Source organism: Cnephaeus nilssonii (genome assembly GCF_951640355.1).
Source record: "Cnephaeus nilssonii genome assembly, chromosome: 14".
Lineage (NCBI taxonomy): Eukaryota > Metazoa > Chordata > Mammalia > Chiroptera > Vespertilionidae > Cnephaeus > Cnephaeus nilssonii.
The window spans coordinates 5,217,339-5,236,593 of NC_137085.1; the positions used below are offsets into that span (position 1 = coordinate 5,217,339).

At 60.7% G+C, this 19,255-nt stretch overlaps 2 protein-coding genes across 3 annotated transcripts; one reads left to right on the plus strand and one right to left on the minus strand.

Moving 5' to 3' along the window:
* Window positions 1-3,748: 3,748 nt before the first annotated feature.
* ZDHHC12 (zDHHC palmitoyltransferase 12) lies at window positions 3,749-6,948 on the plus strand. 2 transcript variants are annotated; one of them, XM_079789672.1, is made up of 5 exons: window positions 3,749-3,865; window positions 5,478-5,608; window positions 5,942-6,019; window positions 6,200-6,366; window positions 6,552-6,948. In XM_079789672.1, exons 1-5 carry the CDS (start codon window positions 3,766-3,768, stop codon window positions 6,880-6,882), a joined length of 807 nt encoding a protein of 268 aa, XP_079645798.1. In that variant the 5' UTR covers window positions 3,749-3,765; the 3' UTR covers window positions 6,883-6,948. The 2 variants fall into 2 exon arrangements, with proteins under 2 accessions (XP_079645798.1, XP_079645799.1); XM_079789673.1 differs by having other exon boundaries at window positions 6,574-6,948.
* Window positions 6,949-7,095: 147 nt separating this feature from the next.
* On the minus strand, window positions 7,096-17,746 carry PKN3 (protein kinase N3). Its single transcript, XM_079789671.1, has 22 exons — window positions 17,298-17,746; window positions 15,256-15,487; window positions 14,953-15,098; window positions 14,341-14,452; window positions 14,140-14,267; window positions 13,758-13,941; window positions 12,154-12,300; window positions 11,956-12,065; window positions 11,724-11,867; window positions 11,273-11,348; window positions 11,021-11,189; window positions 10,757-10,859; window positions 10,585-10,652; window positions 10,241-10,304; window positions 10,044-10,135; window positions 9,514-9,690; window positions 8,829-8,891; window positions 8,648-8,724; window positions 8,075-8,217; window positions 7,879-7,986; window positions 7,686-7,766; window positions 7,096-7,600 (listed from the first exon to the last, which is right to left on the minus strand). Exons 1-22 carry the CDS (start codon window positions 17,322-17,324, stop codon window positions 7,388-7,390), a joined length of 2,664 nt encoding a protein of 887 aa, XP_079645797.1. The 5' UTR covers window positions 17,325-17,746; the 3' UTR covers window positions 7,096-7,387.
* Window positions 17,747-19,255: the final 1,509 nt, after the last annotated feature.

The window sequence follows — 19,255 nt, forward strand, 5'->3', positions numbered from 1 at the left end:
CATTAAAGAGTTAAACACTTAAATAGCTTCTAAGAGCTCCAGGTTGCATTCCTAGGATGACCCTAGCCCACCTTAAAGCTCCGGCCTGAGAAAGGTCAAGGCTGTTAGAAGACCATCGACCCCACACACTAGGCTGTCTTAGAGTATTTACCAAAAAGGGCTTATAATTGTGACTCCTTCCTCTGTCCCTTTGAAATGAATTTGTATCTTCTGCCACTGAGGAGTGTCTTTCTCAAGGACCTGAACGCCATTCCTTTGAAATGGAATCCTCAGGAAGGATGGGGCCTCTGTCTCCTAGCTTCTGTGGGAGGAGAGAAGCCAAACTTCAGTTCCTGCCAGCCAGCAGACACAGCGGGCATAATGAGCGTTTACTCACCAACCCTTCGTAATGTTTCACGTCCCTGAGTCTGTCCAAGCCCCCACCAGTTTCCTCTCTCTAAATGCCCCGTCACCAATCACTTCTGGCCTTTTGGCTAAGATCAAATATAGTGGTAGTGTCTGTCTGTCCTTTTTTTTAAAAAATGTATTTTATTGATTTTTTACAGAGAGGAAGAGAGAGGGATAGAGAGTTAGAAACATCGTTGAGAGAGAAACATCTATCAGCTGCCTCTTGCACACCCCCCACTGGGGATGTGCCTGCAACCAAGGTACATGCCCTTGACTGGAATCGAACCTGGGACCCTTGAGTCCGCAGGCCGACGCTCTATCCACTGAGCCAAACTGGTTTCGGCCCTTTTTTTTAATTGTGTGCCCACCACCACAATCAAATTGTCTTCTGTCACCATATACACTGAGTGGCCAGATTATTATGATCTCTGAACGCATAAAAATCTGGCCACTCTGTGTGTGTGTGTGTGTGTGTGTGTGTGTGTGTGTGTGTATGTGTGTGTGTGTGTGTATATATATATATATATATATATATATATATATATCCCCTACCTAATAATAGACAAATATGCAAATTGACCGTACCTTCGCTATGCCCACGATTGACCAGGAGGCGCGGGGGGGGGGGGGGCGGGACTCGGGGTGGCCAGGGTGGCCGATTGGGCTGGCGGGATGCTGAGCTGCATCGCCAGCGGCGGCACAAGCTCAGCGTCTGCGCCATGGCTGTGCTGCGACACAGAAGGGGCCTCTGGGGCAGCGAGCCCACGTCCCGCCACGGACCATCAAAAGCGGGGGAGCTGGGTGCCTGTCTGCTCAGGCAGCAGGCCTTTCAGAAGCCTCCGCTGCGCCAGAGGCTTCTGAAAGGCCTGGTGCACCAGCGGACAGGCACCCAGCTTCCCCATGATCGAAAGCGAAAGCGTGTAGGGGACCCTACACGTGCATGATTTAATCATGCACTGGGCCTCTAGTGTGTATATATATATATATAGAGGCCCGGTGCATGAATTCGTGCATGGGTGGGGTCCGGCCAGCCTGGCCAGGGGGAAGGGACATGGGCGGTTGGCCGGCCTACCTGCTGGTCGAACTCCTGGTCAAGGGGACAATTTGCATATTAGCCTTTTATTATATAGGATATACACTGAGTGGCCAGATTATTATGTGTTCAGAGATCATCATAATCTGGCCACTCAGTGTATCTGGTGCCCTTTCCCTGTACTACCATACCCCCAGTGTCTGTTCTTGTCGGTTTAAAATGCCCGGTCACCTCTGTACAAATTGAAGTGGCACTGAGTTCACGCTGGAACCCCTCCCCTAGGACAAGAGGATATTACTGATTAAAATCGGTCCTTACCACTTTAGTGTCTGACTTGATCTTTGATATCAGTATGTCCCTGAGTCATGGAAGCTTCAGGGTTATTTAAGTGGATAATGTGCTAGAATTCCTCACTCAGCTAAGTCACACCCCATTGCCGTTATCAAGACTGAGTTGCAAGTAACAGACGCCCAATTCAAACACCAGCCCAGATTAGTCAGAGGTTGGGGGGTCGGAGGGCGGGAATTCACTGAGTAATGCAACTGGGGAAACTAGAGCTAATTATCAGCTTCAGGCAAAGCTGGATCTAGGGGCCCAGACAACGTTAAGACTGTCTTTCATACACCCTTTTGGTCCTGCTTATCTCTGTCTCTTTATAAGATGGCCTCACCCTCTCCTGCCATAGTCTCTCTCCACAGAGTGTAAAGACAGCTGTCAGTTGCCCTTATACTCTACTCCTGCTTGAGATCCAAAAGAAAGCCTCTTTCTCAGCAGCTTTGCCTTACTCTCATGGAATGATTATAATTGGCCCTGCCAAGTCACATGCCCACCAACTAGGACCAATCACTGGAGACAATCAGATCGGGAAGTGCTAGGCTTTCTAGAGTCACATGCCCACAATGACTTCCCACCACTCTCTGGAGTGAGGGACACAGTTCCTTCAGAATCACATGAGACGGGGAAGAGTTAGTTCCCCAACAGAAAAAGGAATGTTGAGCTGACAAAAATAACAGATGTCAGTAGCCCTGACTGGTTTGGCTCAGTGGATAGAGCGTCGGCCTGTGGACTCAAGGGTCCCAGGTTTGATTCCGGTCGAGAACACCTACCTTGGTTGCAGGCACATCCCCAGTAGGGGGTGTGTGAGAGGCAGCTCATTGATGTTTCTCTGTCATCGATGTTTCTAACTCTCTATCCCTCTCCCTTCCTCTCTGTAAAAAATCAATAATATATTTTTTTTAAAAAAAAAGAAAAAAAAGGATCCCTGGGCACAGGCCGGATAGCTCACTTGGTCACTTGGTTAAAGCATCCTCCCAACACTGCAAGGTTATGGGTACGATCCCCATCAGGGCACGTATAAAAACCAACCAATGAATGCATAAATAAGTGGAACAACAAATCTGTATTTCTCTCCCTTCCTCACTCTCAAAAAAAAAAAAAATTAAGAGGCTTGCTGTAGAAGTTGGAAGGGGCCAATCTAATGGAGAAAGAAGGTGGACACTGGTATTAGTGGAAGGTGTGGGTGGGAAGGCAGAGCTGAATAAGGAAGGCCCTGGGGACACCGCTGAAGGAGTGTGGGCAGTGAATGATGAAGCCTCAGGTCAGGCAAGCCAGGCTGGCAGGGTGTAGCTGTCGTCTTAGTACTGTGCTAGACGCTGTATTTCATTAGTTAATCCTCCCACCACCTTAGGGGGGATACCATTATCATCTCTATTACACAGACAACAAACAGAGCTCAGAGTGGTTCAGTAACTTGCCCACGCTCACCCAGATAGGAAGGGACAGGTATTCCTGACTCTGACCCAAGTTGGGCCTCTCATGGCCTGAACCTTGCTCCACGGAACTCCACTTTGATCTAATCCCGTCTGCAATCCCTGATAATGAATGGCCAGGAGGTAAGAATGTCACCACGCAGCCTTTGGCGAGCGCCGCCGCTATTGAAACCTCAGTCATCACATCTTTGAACCGGGCACAATTCTGCAACCTGGACTCAACACACCTGGATCTGGGAAGCTCCCAGGGAGCGGCACGCATGCGCGAAGCTGTGGGGTTGGGAAGGGATCGAGACTTGCGACTGCTCCAGATTCCGACTCCGTACCTGCCGGGTGGGGACTGGGGCGGCCGAGTTACCGGCTGCGCGCGCGCCGGCCCCGCCCTCAGCCTCTTCAGGCACCTGTTGGCTCGAGGACCTACTCGGCCGCAGCTGCCACCCAATAGGCAGCCTCCCTGCCCCAAACTGACCCCGCCCACTCCCAGGATTCGCCAATCGACGGGCACCTGGGCCCCCTCTCCCTCGGAGGGCCCGCCCCTCTGGGCTCTTCTTCCGGGTGGGGCCGGGGGCCGAGGTTATGGCGCCCTGGGCGCTCCTCAGCCCGGGCGTCCTGGTGCGGACCGGGCACACGGTGCTGACCTGGGGGATCACGCTGGTGCTCTTCCTGCACGATACCGGTGAGCCGGACCCGCGCCACCCGGACCCACCCGCTCCCCTGTGGTTCCCCAAACATTTGGGTCTTACTGGGTCCCCCGCCGAAGCCCCAGAGACCCTGGGATACCACCCGTCTCCGCCGGCCCCCGAGGCCCCTTCCCCTTCTGTCCTTCCCGGAGTTTCCGCCTAATACCCCGCCAATCCCTGCTTCCTCCCAGCGTCTTCCTGGTCCCTGCCAGGTGCCCTGTCCACCCCAGGACCCATGCGATGGCCACCTGATCCGATGACCAACTCCAGCCCCCATCTCCCCTGATCTCAGGATCCACCGGTCCTTCCCTCCGTATGATTCTGAGGACCAACTAGATCAGGGACTGGCATCCCTCCCAGCCCCGTGGCCACTCGCTGCCCAAGTCCAGGCTCCCCATCCTCAGGCAAGAGAGCACCTCGCAGGGGAGTGCCCGCTCCTCCATGCCCCACTCTGCTTCTTGCCCTGGTAGCTCTCACTTACCCCACAGACTACCCCACTTCCATCCCTCCCCTTAGGTCCCCACAGGCCGCCTCCAGCACAAGTTCTCACCCTCCCTCACTCCCACCCCCACCCTTGCTTCAGCCTCGCCCCCTGGGTGGGGGTGTTCTCACTTTCCTCCTAAGACCTTCTCAAGTCTGCTCCACAGTCTTTGCCCTTTTTAAAAATATATATATTTTTATTGATTTCCAAGAGGAAGGGAGGAGAAAGAGAAACATCAATGATGACAGAGAATCATTGATCGGCCGCCCCCTGCACACCCCACACTGATGGAGTCCACAACCCGGGCATGTGCCCTGATCAGGAATTGAAATGTGAGCTCCTAGTTCATAGGTCGATGCTCAACCACTGAGCCACGCCAGCTGGGCCAGTCTTCGCCCTTCAGCCTGAAAACCTGCTCAGTCTCCCCATCAGAAAAAAAACCCCCTTCTTTCTCTGCTCCCTTTTACCAACCAGAGTTGTTCACTCTGCTGTCTGGCTATCTCACACCCCTCGCATCTTAGCCCCCGCCTCCCCCAAATCCTCAGTCACCTCTTTGGTCTGGACTCTTCCTGGCCTGGGCTGCCATCTTGGCCCTCTTTGCAGCATCTGAGCCTGCCAGTCCCGCCTTCCTGTATGTCTCATGGGCATCTCAGACCTGGCTGGTCTCCCATGGTGGAGCCAGAGGCAGGGACTCCTCCTTCCTCTCCCCCACATCCAGTCAAGTCCGGCCCCTTCACTCCCTAACCCCCTCTCTGTCCATCTCCTCCTCTCCGCTCTGGTCCAGCCACCTTCCTCTCCCTTCGGGACAGCCCTCTGCCTCGAGGCTTCCCCTCCGATCACCTTCTCTTCTCTCCACTGGGGAGGTTTCCAGAAGCAGATCTGCCCTATGACCTTCCCTGGTTCCCTGTCGCCCTCCGGAGAGGAGAGATGAACTGCCTTTTTTTTTGCTGGTCCTGAATTTCTGTACCCATGCAGGAGACACACCTGCCCACCCATCAAACCCCATCTCCGGGCCTTTGCTCAGCCAGGGACACACTGCCCACCTCCACCTGTACCTGCCCCATGCGCCTTCCCCCACACACCCGCCTGCCCCCCCGCCCGGCCTCACTCTCCCCTGGCCTCTGCAGCACTGCGACAATGGGAAGAACAGGGGGAGCTCTTCCTGCCCCTCACATTCCTGCTCCTCGTACTGGGCTCCCTGCTGCTCTATCTGGCCGTGTCACTCATGGACCCAGGCTACGTGAACATCCAGCCCCAGGTAACCAGGGGGCCCCTGGGCACCAGAACCCCTCCTCCCACCAACAGGGGACCCAAGGCCCCAAAACAGTCTCGTGCCAGGTTCTGTGTGGAGGGCTTTTCTGGGGCATCTCAGTGAATCCTCTTGCCAGCCCTAGAAACCCATCTATAATGAGGACATCGCCAAGGCCCAGAGAGGGAAAGCACCTGGCAAAGGTCACACAGCCTCACTAGGTCCAGGGCACTCTGCCCCACTCTACCACCTACATTACACGTGGGATGGCCTCCAAAATGTGTTCACCAGCCATCTGCCTCCCAAGGGGACCCCATCGTATGCCCTGGCCCCCATTTTCAGGAGGAGGCCAAGGAGGAGCAGACAGCCATGGTGCCTCAGGCCATCGCCCTTCGGCGCTGCAGATACTGCATGGTGCTGGTGAGTGGCTCAGGGACTTCCTGGAGGGTCAGGGGTAAAGTTGAGACGGACCGCCTCCTGCCCCAGCCCCCTGGCCTCACCCCCCAGACCCCCCAGATTCAGGCCCAGCCTCCCACCCTCATCCCTGCCCGCACTGTTGATCTGGAGGGGAGCCGGTGTTGAGCCCGACTCTCTGCCCAGCAACCCCTGCGGGCCCGACACTGCAGTGAGTGCCGCCGCTGCGTCCGCCGCTACGACCACCACTGCCCCTGGATGGAGAACTGTGTGGGGGAACGGAACCACCCGCTCTTCGTGGCCTACCTGGCGCTGCAGCTTGTGGTGCTGCTGTGGGGCCTGTACCTGGCATGGTGGGTCCCGCCGCTGCCCTGTGTGTGTGTGGGAGGAGGGGGGGCGGGCCGCACGTGCCTACAAGATGCCCATGGCCGGACACCCTCTTTAAGGGGCCCCGGACCCTTTACCAATTGGCCTGGGCTCCCTGGGGCGCCCCTGCCTTCTCCCAGCTCTGGGCCCCCATCCTTCTGCTGCCCCACAGGTCCGGCCTCCGCTTCTTCCAGCCCTGGGGGCTGTGGCTGCGGTCCAGCGGGCTCCTGTTCGTCACCTTCCTGCTGCTCTCCCTCTTCTCCATGGTGGCCGGCCTGCTCCTGGCCTCGCACATCTACCTGGTGGCCAGCAACACCACCACCTGGGAGTTCCTCTCCTCGCACCGCATTGCCTACCTCCGCCAGCGCCCCGACAACCCCTTTGACCGGGGCCTGACCCGCAACCTGGCCCACTTCTTCTGCGGATGGCCCTCGGGGCCCTGGGAGACCCTCTGGGCCGAGGAGGAGGAGGAAGAGGGTGAGGGCAGCAGCCAGGCTGTTTAGGGTTGCAGGAGGCAGAGCCACCATCTTGTGCCTGAAAACGAAGGGCGGACCCCGAGGGCCTGGGGCTGCTCACTTCTGCCCACACCTCCCAGCCTCAGAGCAGACTGACCTCCAAGGAAGGAGGGGAGGAAGAGGACCTGTGCGGGGCCAGGGCACCAGTGCCCGGGGCATCCGAAACCTCCACCCACCCTCCAAGCCAGAATTCCTCCAGTGCACAGTTTTATACATTTAATAATCCATAAAGCAAGTCAAGTATTAAAAACCAAACCAAATTACTCCTCACTGGGCCACCCTTTCCACGTCTGGCTGAGAGCGGGAGGGGTGGTGGGGAGGGGGAGGGGAGCACCAGGCCAGAGACTGAGCCAAGCCCCCACCTCGGGTCCGAAGGGCTGATAAATACCAGGCAAGGCCTGGGCCTCCAGGGCAGGGCGCGTAGCTGGGCAGACGGGTGGGCAGTGAGGCTCGAAGAGTCCGGGGCCAGGAGACAGGGACACGGGAAAGGCCGTCAGGGCTCCAGGAATCGCTCTGCCACGAAGTCGAAGTCCCGGAAGGCGGCCTGCTGGCGGGCAGTGAGGGGGCCGCGGGGGTCCGGCGGGGTCAGGGCAGGCGGCAGTCCCGTGAACTCGCCCTCGAAGTAGCGCAGATCTGTGGGCCCGCAGAGGGTGGGTGCGAAGGGGGGCTGGACAGCGCGGGCCAGCAGAGCCTGCCAGTCAGTGGCCTGGGGACAAGGGCGGAGGTGCCTGAGGTGACGGCCATGGCAGCCCACGCGGTCCCTCCCCTCCCACTGCGCCCTGGCCACTCACCCCGAAGAAAGGCTGGGTCTTGATCTCCTCCGCGTCCTGCTCGCCTGCCCCCAGGCGCTTCTCCGGGCACTTCTGGAGGAGCTGGGCAAGAGCAGGTGCTCACCGAGGGCACTGGGCCCCAGGCACTGCCGCCGCCCCAGGCCCCCCGAGGGAGCTGGGCCCCGGGCCCCAGGCCCCGAGGAGGGGAGGTTACCTTCTGAATGAGCTCGAGTCCTTGCACCGACAGAAAGCGGGGATACGGGGCTTCCGCATTGACGATGCAGTCAAACACCTCCTCCTCGGTGTCCCCTGGGAACGGGCACTGCGGGGACGGGGGCTCAGTGGGGTGTGTGGGCCACTCCCAGCCCACCCCGACCTAGAGGCCCGGGCAGCCCAGGCTCGGCACTCACCTCACCCACCAGCATCTCATACAGCAGCACGCCCAGCCCCCACCAGTCCACGGCCCGTGTGTAGGCCTCCTGGGTCAGCACCTCGGGGGCCAGGAACTCTGGGGTGCCACAGAAGGTGCTGGTCCGGTCCCCAAAGCCAATCCCTGCAAATCAACAGCCACACCAATGCCGGTTCAGTGTGTCTGGTCCACAGTAACCTCTGTGGTTGGAAGAACCAACAGCCAACCCTTATGCCCCCCTGTACCTAACCCGTGCCAAGCCCTGCGCCCTGCTCTGGGAGGTGGGAATGGATTTTACGACATCGGACGGAGGCGAGGCTCAGCCAAGCTCACATGCCGAGGCCACGAAGGACGCAGAACCCAGTGCCCTCTCCCAGCTCCGGAGCACGGGCTCTCCCTTGGGCCAAGGGAAGCCAGGGCTCTTCAGAGCTTGTAGGGTTGGGAAGGAAGCCCAACGTGTCCACTTGGTCCCTGGAATGAGGGTGGGGGGGTGGATTTCCCGGGAGATGCCACTGCTGGCCTGGACTGGGTGAGAAGGCTGGAGGACACAGGATCCTGGACAGGAGACACACACCTTCCTTACATAGTCCAAAGTCTGCGATCTTCAGGAAACCCTGGGCATCCAGCAGAAGATTATCCAACTTGAGGTCCCTGGGGGGGGGAAGGGGGGCAAGAGCAAAGGGCCCTGGAACGGCGCCCAGGAGAGACAGCATCCGCTCCCTCACCACTCCCCCAGCATCTCAGGGACCAGTTACCTGTAAATGATTTTCTTCTCGTGCAAGAACTGCAGTCCCAGGACCACACAGGCCAGGTAGAACCTGGAGGGGTTTGGGGGAAGCTTAGGCCCAGGACTGTGGGGGGAGGGCAGGGAGGCACAGGATGGCCATGGCCTGGGGACCCGTGGATGTGGGCAAGAGGCTGAGACAAGCCTCAAGCGGGGGTGGGGCTCCTCCAGACAGCAGCCCAAGGTTGTCCCAAGGTTGCTGCCAGCTCACAGCCTACTCTTCCCGGGGTCTTAGATCTCCTCGTCCCGCCTCCTCCCGGCAGCCTGCATGCCTGTTTTTCAAATGAGGATCTGAGCCCCCAGGTGAGCGATGTGCCCAGGGTCACAGCTAGCAGAGCTGATATGAGCCCAGACTTCAGGGCGCACTCTGGTGGACAAGAAATAACTTCAGCTGCCAGTCACTACTCACCGGCAGTTCATAAATGTCATGCTTAAGCCTCTGACACAGTTCTTTCTAACCCGATTCCGAGCTACACAAACTGAGGCTCAAGGTCCCAAATGCTGTGAGAGCTGAAAACCAGGATTTGAACCAAGGCCTCCCTGACTCCCTGCTCCTCTGCTGATGGGTGCCCGGAGGAAGCCGGGTGAGGGAGGCCCGGTATAGGGAACCAGCGTCGGCTTGTTGGAAGAGGCAGACAAGAGGAACGGAAACCCACCGGGCCTGGGGCTCAGGGAAAACGTCCTCGTGGATCTGCATCATGAGGTCACCACCGGGCGCAAACTCGGTTACGAAGCAGGCGTGGCTGGAGGTCTGGAAGCAGGCAAGCAGGGACAGCAGGAAGGGATGCCCCGTGCGGCCCACAGCCTGCAGGATCCGCTTCTCGCAGTACAGGCTGCAGGGGAGGGCGTGGGTTTCAGAGGGAAGGAAACCTCCCTGGCTGTGCCCTGCCACCCACAGGACACGAGACAAAGTGCCGGCAGCTCCGTAGAGCTGGTTTCTATGTACCAGGGGCTCATGTGGGTCAGTTAACCTGCACAACCACCACTGTCCCATTTTACAGATGAGGAAACTGAGGTGCAGAGGTAAGAGAGGACCTGCCCAAGGGCCCATCATTAACTGCAGGTGCTAAAAAAAAAAGAACCCAGGCCTGGCTGGCCCCAGAGTCACCACTTCAAAGCCCCAGGAGCGTTCGGCTGCCTTCTGGTGCCCGCTGCAGGGCCAGGTGCCCGTGGCATCACCACACACCTTTCTATCTCGTCCCGGCTCAGCACCTCCTGCTTCTTCAGCGCTTTGATGGCGTAGTATTTCCCCGTCCCCTTGAACTGCACCAGGAGAACCTGGGACCAGAGAAAGGCTGGGCTCCAGGTGGGCAGTACCGGGATGAGGGTCACAGCGTCCTCCTAGCTAAGGCACTGAGGCTGCCCACCCTCCACGGCACCCACCTTCCCGAAGTGTCCCCGACCCAGCACAGCCAAGCAGCGGAAGTCCTGAAGCCGTGGGGGTTTCCTGTAAGAGAGAGGGCACAGGCAGCGCCCTGGGCCCCCACCAACCCCTCATGCCCGATCCTGGCCGGGCCCCACCTGTGGGGCTGGCGGGCCGGGGGCTCAGGACCGCAGGTGCCTGAGGCTGGCATACAGCTGGGGCCTCAATGATGTTGGTTCAGAGCGAGAACCTGAGAGCGAGCTGTGAACGCGCCCAGGAGCCGCGGGGTGATGACTGAGTGGACACTCAGGCACTTGAGTGAGTGGATAATGTCTCAAACAAGAAGGTGAACCTGATGGGGTACCTGGTCACGGAGGCTGGCGGAGATGACCCCAGTCGAGTCCTGGGCTCCATGTGGGGGCGTTTGGTGCGCTGTGAGGGCAGAGGGGCTCAGGGCAGAGCAGGGCTTCCTTCCTCCCTCCCTCCAGCTCCGCCACCCCCAGCCCAGCACCCCCAGGGCTACCAGCCCCCCTCACCGGCGTCTCCTCCAGGGCTGGCTCCCGGGGCAGGTAGAGGCGTGGGGGCTTGGGTGGGGGCCTCATCTCTTCTCCCAACGGGGTCTTCTTGGGTGGGAAACCACTGTGGGGAGGGAGCAGACACATGGTGGGGCAGAGGCAGACAGAACAGCTGGGAGATGGACACACAGCCATGCTGAGAGAGAGAGAGAGAGAGAGAGAGAGAGAGAGAGAGAGAGGAAAGAGAGAGGGGCCGGGAGTCTGGGGGGTTAGGTGGCTTCTCACCTGGGCGAGGCAGGGCTGGTGGCCCCCCGAGGTGTGGCCGGGGTCCGGGGGCACCCTTTGGGAGGGCTGATCGTGCTTGGGGAGCTGCAGGGGGGCAGCAGGTTCATGACCAAGCGCCCCCAGGCTGCCATGCTGAGGTTCATCTGGGAAGCCCTCAGGAAGTCCTGACCTGGGGCAAAAGGGAGGTTCAGTCCGGGGCCCCCCGACGCCCCTGCCCTCCTCCCCACGTGCACAGCCCTGCCCTGTCCATACCCCTGCGTTTAGAGAAAATGCGTTTCTGCCTCTGCAGCCGCGGCCTCCTCTCTATGACGGGGTCACAGAAGGTTACCTGCGGGGTCACAGAAGGTTACCTGAAGCCCAGTCCCCTCCCACCCCACCTGCCATGGGCACCTCCCCAGCCTCCAGGATCCCGGCCTGAGCCCCCAGTGGCAACGATGCAAGAGCCAGAAGGGCTCCGAGAGACGGAGTCAACATCCTCATTGGTAGCAGTGGGGAAACTGAGGCCCAGAGAAGAGAGGCACTTGTCTAGAGTCACCACGAAGCAGGGCAGTCCGGACAAGGACACAGGCCTCGGGACTCCGCGTGGGCCTCGGAGACGGCCTGAGAACCTCTTCTCGGAGACCTCCTCCCTCTGGGCCTCAATGTCCACTCCTCCGAGGGGGCCAGGAACCCACGTGATCAGGGGGCAGGGGGCAGGGGGCACCTGGGCAAAGAGCAGCCCCTGGGGCACCAGGCTGAGCGTGAGCTGGTGACAAGCATTGTCCAGGAAGTCCTCCAGCCGCAGGAAGGCCACGGCGCACAGCTGTCGCCAGTCCCGCCAGCGCACCGCGATCTCCAGCTCTCGGGCCTGTATCGGAAAGGCCGGGTTGAAGATGCGGCTGGCCTTCCACCCGGTGGCCCAACGTCACCCCTGGCCGCTCAAGGGCCGGCCTCACCCGCTCCAGGGGGATGACGAAGGTCTGGTCCCAGGACTGCTGGGCTACGGGGCCCCAGCCCGTCTGGCCCACGATGCGATTGTCCACCTTTAGCACGGCCAGCACCTCACCTGTAGGGCCAGAACCAGGGCTCAGGGAAGGCCAGGAGTGGGGGTCCTTGGCTGCCCCCCCCATAGCTCCCTGCAGCCCCTTACTCACTGGCCAGCTCGCCTGTGCCTCGCTGCTGCCTGGCTCTGCCCCGAAGCCAGCCCTGGGAGGGGCTCCTGGCCAGCGCGGTCACCGGGGACCGGCCGGGCACAGCTGTTAGCAGCTGCTCACAGCCCAGGAGGTGGACCTGCAGTGTCCCTGTGGGGAGCGGGAGGTGGGGGGTTGGGGGGTGCGGAAAGCATGGTCAGGTGCCATCCTCCCACTGCCACCCCCAGTGGGCCCCTGGACCCCAGGAACACTACCTTCTCATAGAGATGCTGAACCCAGAGCCTGCCCACATTAGGCCTTGGCAGCCGTCTGCCACCCTCCAGGCAGACCAGCTGGCTCTCCCTCCTGAGCGCTGTCCATGTGTTGGGGGCAGCAGGGACCCACAGGCAGAGGAGTGACCCTCAGACCTCAGCCAAGCCACATGGAGCCACAGTGCATGACGACATGCTACCCAGGGCTCAGGGCCTGGGGAGCAGCGTGGCAGAGACAAGAGCTTGGGGAGCAGAAAGCCTGGCTGCCTGTCCTATCCCCCTTCCTCCCTGGGCCTCAGTTTCCCCATCTGTACAGAGGAAAGGAGTCTCAGCTCTGTCCCACCTCCCACGAGGGCTACAAAGCGTGTTTTGCCAACCAAGTGGATTCGTTTTTAGGGTCACTAAACTTTTGTCCCTCAAAGAGGAAGCAGTAGGGCTCGAGTAGTTTTTGAGGAAACAAACTGGGCCAAAGAGCACCATTTAGGGAATCCAGGCCTGGGGGTTACACTCCAAAGGACCTTAAAAGAGGGCAGTGGCCTGGGTAGGAACTAAGGTGTTCAGCCAGGACACAGGATTTAGAGCGGCCTCGAGTAGCCCACTTCTAGGCCTTTTAACAAGTCATTTGCCCTGCCTTCCCCAACTCATCCCCTTGGCCAAATCTCATAAGCCCTGTAAGGCTGAGCTCAGACACCACCATCTCCTCCAGGAATCACTCTTGATTCTCTGAGGCCAGGTGAGGGGGCCCATCCAGCCGCTGTACCCCCCCTTCTCAGCTCTGCTCACAATGGGATGTGGCCTGTGTACGCTCCAACCAGCTCTGAGCAGGAAGGCGCTGGGCTCTCTATTGGTACTGTCTCCCGAGTGGGAAGCTCAGGGCTACCGAAGTCTGCATCTGAGATTGCTCACTGATTGCAATTCAGCTGCCACTCTAAGGAGACAGATCCAACTCGGGATAAGAAAGAACTCTGTAACAGTCCAAGCTGCCCAGCGCTGGCTACCAAGGCCTCCGGGGCTGAGAGCTCCCGAACACTGGCGCTTTAAACATTACTATGGCTACTCATTTAAATAACAGCTTCACTGATAGGGTGCTGACCGTGCCCACAGAGTGCTTAGCACTTCACAGGCAACAACAACGCACTGATTTTCACAGCAGTCCCATGAAGTAGGTGCTGTTATCGTCCCCATTTTACAGATGGATAAACTGCGGTTTGGAGAAAGGATGGCAATTGTCCAAGGCCTCGCAGCTAGGGGGTGGTGGAGCCAGGATTGGAACCCTTCTCCAAAGTTCTTCCCCACGGTATTTCAGTCCTTTCTGGAAGGGAAAGAGAGCTCGGAAGTGGGAGGGGCTCCTGCTACCTGTCATGGCGATGGGCTTTACAAGCGTCCCCGAAGGCTGAGGGTTCCCAGACACAGCAGTCCGCAGCTCCCGGGCCACTCTGCCACGCAGAGGGTGGGCAGGAGGCAGCCCCTCCAGCAGCTGCTCCAAGGCCAGCCGCAGGAGGTCCAGTTTCTGGGAGGACTCCTGGAGCTGGGCCTGAGCCTGCAGAGGGGACACAGGCCCAGGGGGAAAGGGGTGTGGGGGCACTGGCTCAGGCCACCTGTAGACACCCCCTCTGAGGTCTACACCGAATGAGCCCCCACGTGGCCAGTCCATGGTGCCTCCCATCGCTGCCGAGGGGGGAAGGGAACAAGGAGACCCTCAGAGAGGAGTGGCAACAGGAGGGGGCGGCGGCCTGACCTCGGCCAGCGCCTTGCGGTCTTGCATTCGCCGGCCACCCAGCAGCTTCACCACGTTCTTGGCACCGTCGGCCACGGCAGCCTCAATGCGCAGCCGGTGCCTCAGCTCCTCCGCCAGCAGTTCAGGACCTGGGAGGAGGGGGTCAGCGCTCAGGCCCGTGCCCTGCTCTGCCCCGCCCACCCCCGCTTCGCAAGGCCTCACCTGGCTCCGGGGACCCACTGGCCTCCAGGCTGCTGATCTTCATTCGCAGCAGGGCCACCTTCAGCTGGCTGTCCCGCAGCATCTGCTGAGCAGCTGCCAAGAGCTTCCTCCCCTGTGGGGTCGTGACATGTGCTGGCCCAGAGCCTCCCTGGTCAGACCCGGGACTGGAGCGGAGCCTCCCCCGTTCACCAGGACCGGAGCCAAGCCTCCCACAGCAGGCCGGATAAAGAACCGAGCCTCCCTTGTTAGATGAGGTCCGGGCACAGCCTCCCCCATGAGACCAGATAAGGGCTGAGGTCAAGCCTCCTCCAGCATATCAGGACTGAGCTCCCACATCACGCTGGGGGCTGGGGCTGGGGCTGGGCCTTCCCTACTAGACTGGGAACTTCAGCGTTGTGCCTTCTCTGTGTGACTAGGGGTTCGAGCCATGCCTTCCCCACCAAGCTGGGATCTGGGACCACGCCTTCTCCATCAGACTAAGGGTTAGGGCTGTGTCTCCCTTATTGCATCAATGGCTGGGTAGCATTTCCCTTTCAGAATAGAGGCTGGAACAGCACCGACCCTAACAATCCAAGAGCCAAATCTCTCCCCATCAGAGCCCGGGAGCCTCACCTTGGGTGTGCCGCTGGCGTATGTGTGGGTCATGTTCTCAGCCCCCTGCTTCACCTTCAGCTCCACCTGCAGCTGCCTCTGGAGAGCCTCCAGGTGCCGGGCCCTGGGCTGCTCTGCCGGAGGCCGGGGTCCTGGGGCCACAGGTTCTGTGTGCACCACACGGGGGGCCCATAAACCCCTCACCCACAGCCCAGCTCTCTCCTCCCTCCCCTCCTGGGCAGGGGCGAGTGGTCAGGACGGAGGAGCTGGGTTAGTGAGCTGGCACCTGCTGTCCCCAGGGGGCTGCCCAGACGCTTCGCTCACCAGCTGGGGGGCCCGGCAGCAGGATGCGGGCATGCAGCTCCTGGAGCTCCCCATGCAGCTGCTCCAGGCGGCGGTTGGAGGTCCGGAGGAGCTGCTGCACGTGGCCCAGGTGGCGGCGGTCCGTGGCCGCCCGCCGCAGGTTCTCCACTCCCTCCTTGATTTTCAGCTCCTTCTGGATGGCCCGGCGGATCGCCTCTCTCTCGTCCTCTGGGGGCCGCCGGCCCGGCCCGGGCTGTGGGGGGCAGAGGAGCAGGCCACTCAGTGCCCGCTGCCGCCAGCCTCAGCCCACCACACCGCGGGGAGGGGGGCGGGGCTGGCGCCCAGGACCCGCACAGGGTGTGGGCAGCATCCCTGACGGCAGGGAGTAGCCCTCAGCCAGGTGGAAACCCCACGGCTGCTGTGCAGCCCACGCTCCTGTCCTCGGCATTTGGGGGGAGGGGGGGACTGTTCCCATGTACGCGGTGCTTCGGGGTGCCAGAGTCTGTAAGAGCTTTGCGCACGTTCATTTGTCAGTCCTGACAACAGCCCCTGAGGTAGGTGATGTGCCCATCGTGCAGGTGAGAAAACTGAGGCTCAGAGAGCGGTTAAGTACCCGCCCAAGGTCACACCAGAGGAGACACCACCACCTCTGGGCCCCAGCCCAGCCCCTCCCTGCCAGCCACGCTCCACAGGCGGCTGCTCTAAAGCTGGGGTTCAGGCTAAGATTTGGGCCAGAAAAGAGGCTAGGGATTTACTCGAGGTTAGAGGGCAGCTGGAGGCCTGAGTGGGGGCCAGGACTGTTCCCTTGAGGCCTCAGCTGGCAAAGCAGAGGCACACGGACAGGCTAGGACGGTCTCCGGGGACCCCCTTCCGGCCCAGCTCCTGGGAGGAAGCAGGCTTTCTCACAGCTTCACCCCAGGTTGGAGCGAGGAAGAGGCAAACCTTCCCAGAGGCCATTTCAAACCGGCGGTGCCAAAGCCGACCTCAGCCCAGGGCCACCCATGACCCCCTCCCAGGGGCTCCTCCAGGGGCTCCTCCTCACCTCTCCGCTCGCCATCTCCAGAGCCCAGTGAAGGGTGGCCACCCCGCCTCAGGGACCCCACCCCAGGCCAGGCCTCGGGGCCTCGCGGGCCAGGCAGGCAGAGGGCAGGGGTGGGGCTCAGGAAATCCTCTGCCGGCTCCAGGCGAAGGCCAGAGCCAAGGGCTCGAGCAAACAAAGCTCCCATGGAGCTGGGGGCCCGGCCACCGGGGTCCTGAGTCACCCAGCTCCGCTGCTGGGCGGAGGTTCACAGGAAATGTGCACAAGTCGCTGCTGGAACAGGCGGACGGAGCTCCGCAGGAAGGCGGCGGGAGGGGGAGACGCAGCCCTGAGGTTGCCTCGGCATCGGGGTGGAGGCCTCCCCCTCTTGAGCGGGGCCCAGACTCCTGTCTGCTCCGGGCTGGACGCCTGCCCCGAGCGCACACCTCCCGTTGGCTGTTCCCGGGAACCACCCCATCCTCCCCAGCAGACGTGCGCCCAGCCCGGGCTCCGGTGCCCCCGGCACCCAGCGCCGGCGAGGGCAGGAACCGGGCCCTCCCCTTAGGGCTGGACCCCTACACGCTCGAAGGTTCCCGCCCAGGCACAGGGCTGGGCCCCTCTGCCCGGGACCACACTCCGCACATGCCCTGCGCTCCGGGAGGGTCCCCCCACCCCAAGTGCGCCGGGCCCGGCCCCTCCCGGGCCCCTGGCCCAGAGCGCACCAATTCTTCTCCCGCAGGGGCCCGCACGGACCGCCCTTTCCGTTCCCGGCCGACCCCCAGGGCCTTGGCGTCCCGCCGGGAAGAGCCGGTTTTAGGGCTCTTGGGGGCCCGCCCTCGTGGCTCTGACCGAGGATTCAGACCCGCTCACAGGCCGGCCTGGCCGGAGGGTCCGGGTCCATTGGGGGGGACTCGGGGACGGTTCCAGGGGGCATGAACGGTTTCCCCCGGGCGCAGCTATGCCCTGCGCAGGGGAAGGGGTGGGGCGGAGCTGGGGACACCGCCGGCGGCTCCCCCGCCCCCCGGCCGCTCCCGGAGCCGTTCACCTGCCGCCGCGCCTCCTCCTCCTCCATGGCGCGCTCCGGCCACGCGGCCGCTCTGCTCACCGGTCCGGCTCCGGAAGCCCCGGCCCCTCCGCCGAGACTTTCAAAACTTGAAACTTCCCGGGAAGCGGCGCCGGGGCGGCGGGATCGGGCGCCCCCTCCCGAGGTCCGCGGGCCTCCGGGACCTGGACTCAGCGCCGCCCCTCGGCCGCGCCAGGTCGGCTCTCGGGGCTCCACTCCCGAACCCGAGGCCACGGCGCCGGCCCCGGCTCCGAGGCTTCCTCCTCTGAGGCCGCAGCTCCCTCTCGGGGACACTGAGCCCCGTCCCGGGACAGGAGGGCAGGAGGGGGCATCTCCCGGGCTGGAGTTCCCGGGCCGCTCCGCTCCGCCGCGTGCCGAGAGGGGCGGGTCCGAGCAGCCAGCGCCGCCTGCTGACCGCGGGCGCTGCGGTGCGGCCGGTCCGCTGCGGGCGGGTCACCTCCTCTTCCCGAGATCCCCGCACGGCCTGGCCCCGCCCCTCAGCGTCTTCCTCTCAGAGGTCGTCGGGGTCACAAGGGCTAACCCCAAACCTGCGCCCCGAGATCTTGGCGCGTCCGGTTACTTGAAGCCTGAACGGAGTGAAGCCTCCCCCGAGCGAAGCCGAAGCAAACCTCAGGGCAATGAACCCAAACGTCCCTTGTGCCTCCACCCTTGGCCCACCTGGAGCTTTCCGGTTCAGCCAGAGCCATTGTCCCCCCTCCCCCCTTGTCCTGAGAAGCCCACCTGAAGAGAAGACGCCCTGTGGACCAGCCACCATCGCGGGAAGGTAACTAACCGGCCCGCGCTGGACGCCCTGGCGGTGGCTGGCCGGTGGAGGGAATCCAGGTTCCTCGTTGCCTAGCGTAGCCTGTGGCGGTCCAGCCACTTCCTGGGATCGTCCTCACCTGCACCTTGTGCCAAAGGAGCCATCTCCCAGAAGTGTCAAATACCGAAAAAGTGAAATTGGCAAGCCACAGACAGCCCTGGGTTATTGCCCTGCAATGGGACATCGACGGAGAAGCATCACCAACTGCAAAGGCAGCTGGGCTCAGTGGGGGACAAAGCCTCCTTGTCACCATCAGAGGCAGGTCGGACACTTACTGATGTTGAGGGAGACAGTCACACCTAATAGGCTCTTTAAGTGGGGGCTGTGATCAGGCTGCCCTGAGGTTAATGTCATTAACCATAATTTGGAAGTCCCGACTATCAGCCTCAGGCTGCAGCTTGTCGGCTAGCAGGGAAAACCATGAATTGAACTAGCAACTCATTTCAGGAGGGGGGTTTCGCTCCCAGCCTGAGGACCACTCCTTCACTCCTGCAGCCAGAAAGCTGAACTATGTCATTTATTTTCCAAATTTTCCTTGAACTGTTCCACTGCCTCACTTGTCACTAAGGGAAAAGAGAATCCATCCATCTGTTTTAATGAACCCCAGGCTGGGCAAACCTGATGGGAGTCTGACCGGACAGCTAGCTGTACTGTATGTCTGACAGTGATGGGAATTCATGAAACATTCATTCTTCGCAAAATTGAAGTTTACATTCAACATCCATCATATAGTTAACTATGTAACTATCAACCTGAAAGGAACCTAAATTCCTAGCAGGGTACGTCAGGAAGCACGTTTCCCTTTATACTCTTCATTCTCAGTATGACAAACATCCATCCATCTACATCACTTAGACTTGCCTCCCTCGGGTAGTATCGGAGTACACCAAGTCACCAACTAATCAAGCCAGCACACACCCTCCTTTGAAAAGTCCTCTCTGTTCTTGTTCTAATCACAAAATTTCAGTCTTTTCCTTCAGACCTGTTAAAAAAGTAAACTTGTAAGCCAATAAGCACAGGCAGATATTCAAAAGGAAATGGTCACTGCTGGGGTGGGGGATAGACTTTTCGAAATAAGATGTCCTCTTTGTTTTTAAAGGATGTGCTCATTTTTAAA

Bases quoted from the DNA above. Each gene is read 5' to 3' on its own strand.
- PKN3 (XM_079789671.1), bottom strand. From the start codon at position 17,324: ATGGAGGAGGAGGAGGCGCGGCGGCAG. The intron at 12,301-13,757 runs GTAGCAGGAGCC...CGCTCCCCACAG, and splicing joins AAAGCCCATCGCCATGACAG to GGACACTGCAGGTCCACCTC. The intron at 8,725-8,828 runs GTAACTGGTCCC...TCCCCCCCCCAG, and splicing joins GAGAAGAAAATCATTTACAG to GGACCTCAAGTTGGATAATC.
- ZDHHC12 (XM_079789672.1), top strand. From the start codon at position 3,766: ATGGCGCCCTGGGCGCTCCTCAGCCCGGGCGTCCTGGTGCGGACCGGG. The intron at 6,020-6,199 runs GTGAGTGGCTCA...CTCTCTGCCCAG, and splicing joins GCAGATACTGCATGGTGCTG to CAACCCCTGCGGGCCCGACA. The intron at 6,367-6,551 runs GTGGGTCCCGCC...GCTGCCCCACAG, and splicing joins TGGGGCCTGTACCTGGCATG to GTCCGGCCTCCGCTTCTTCC.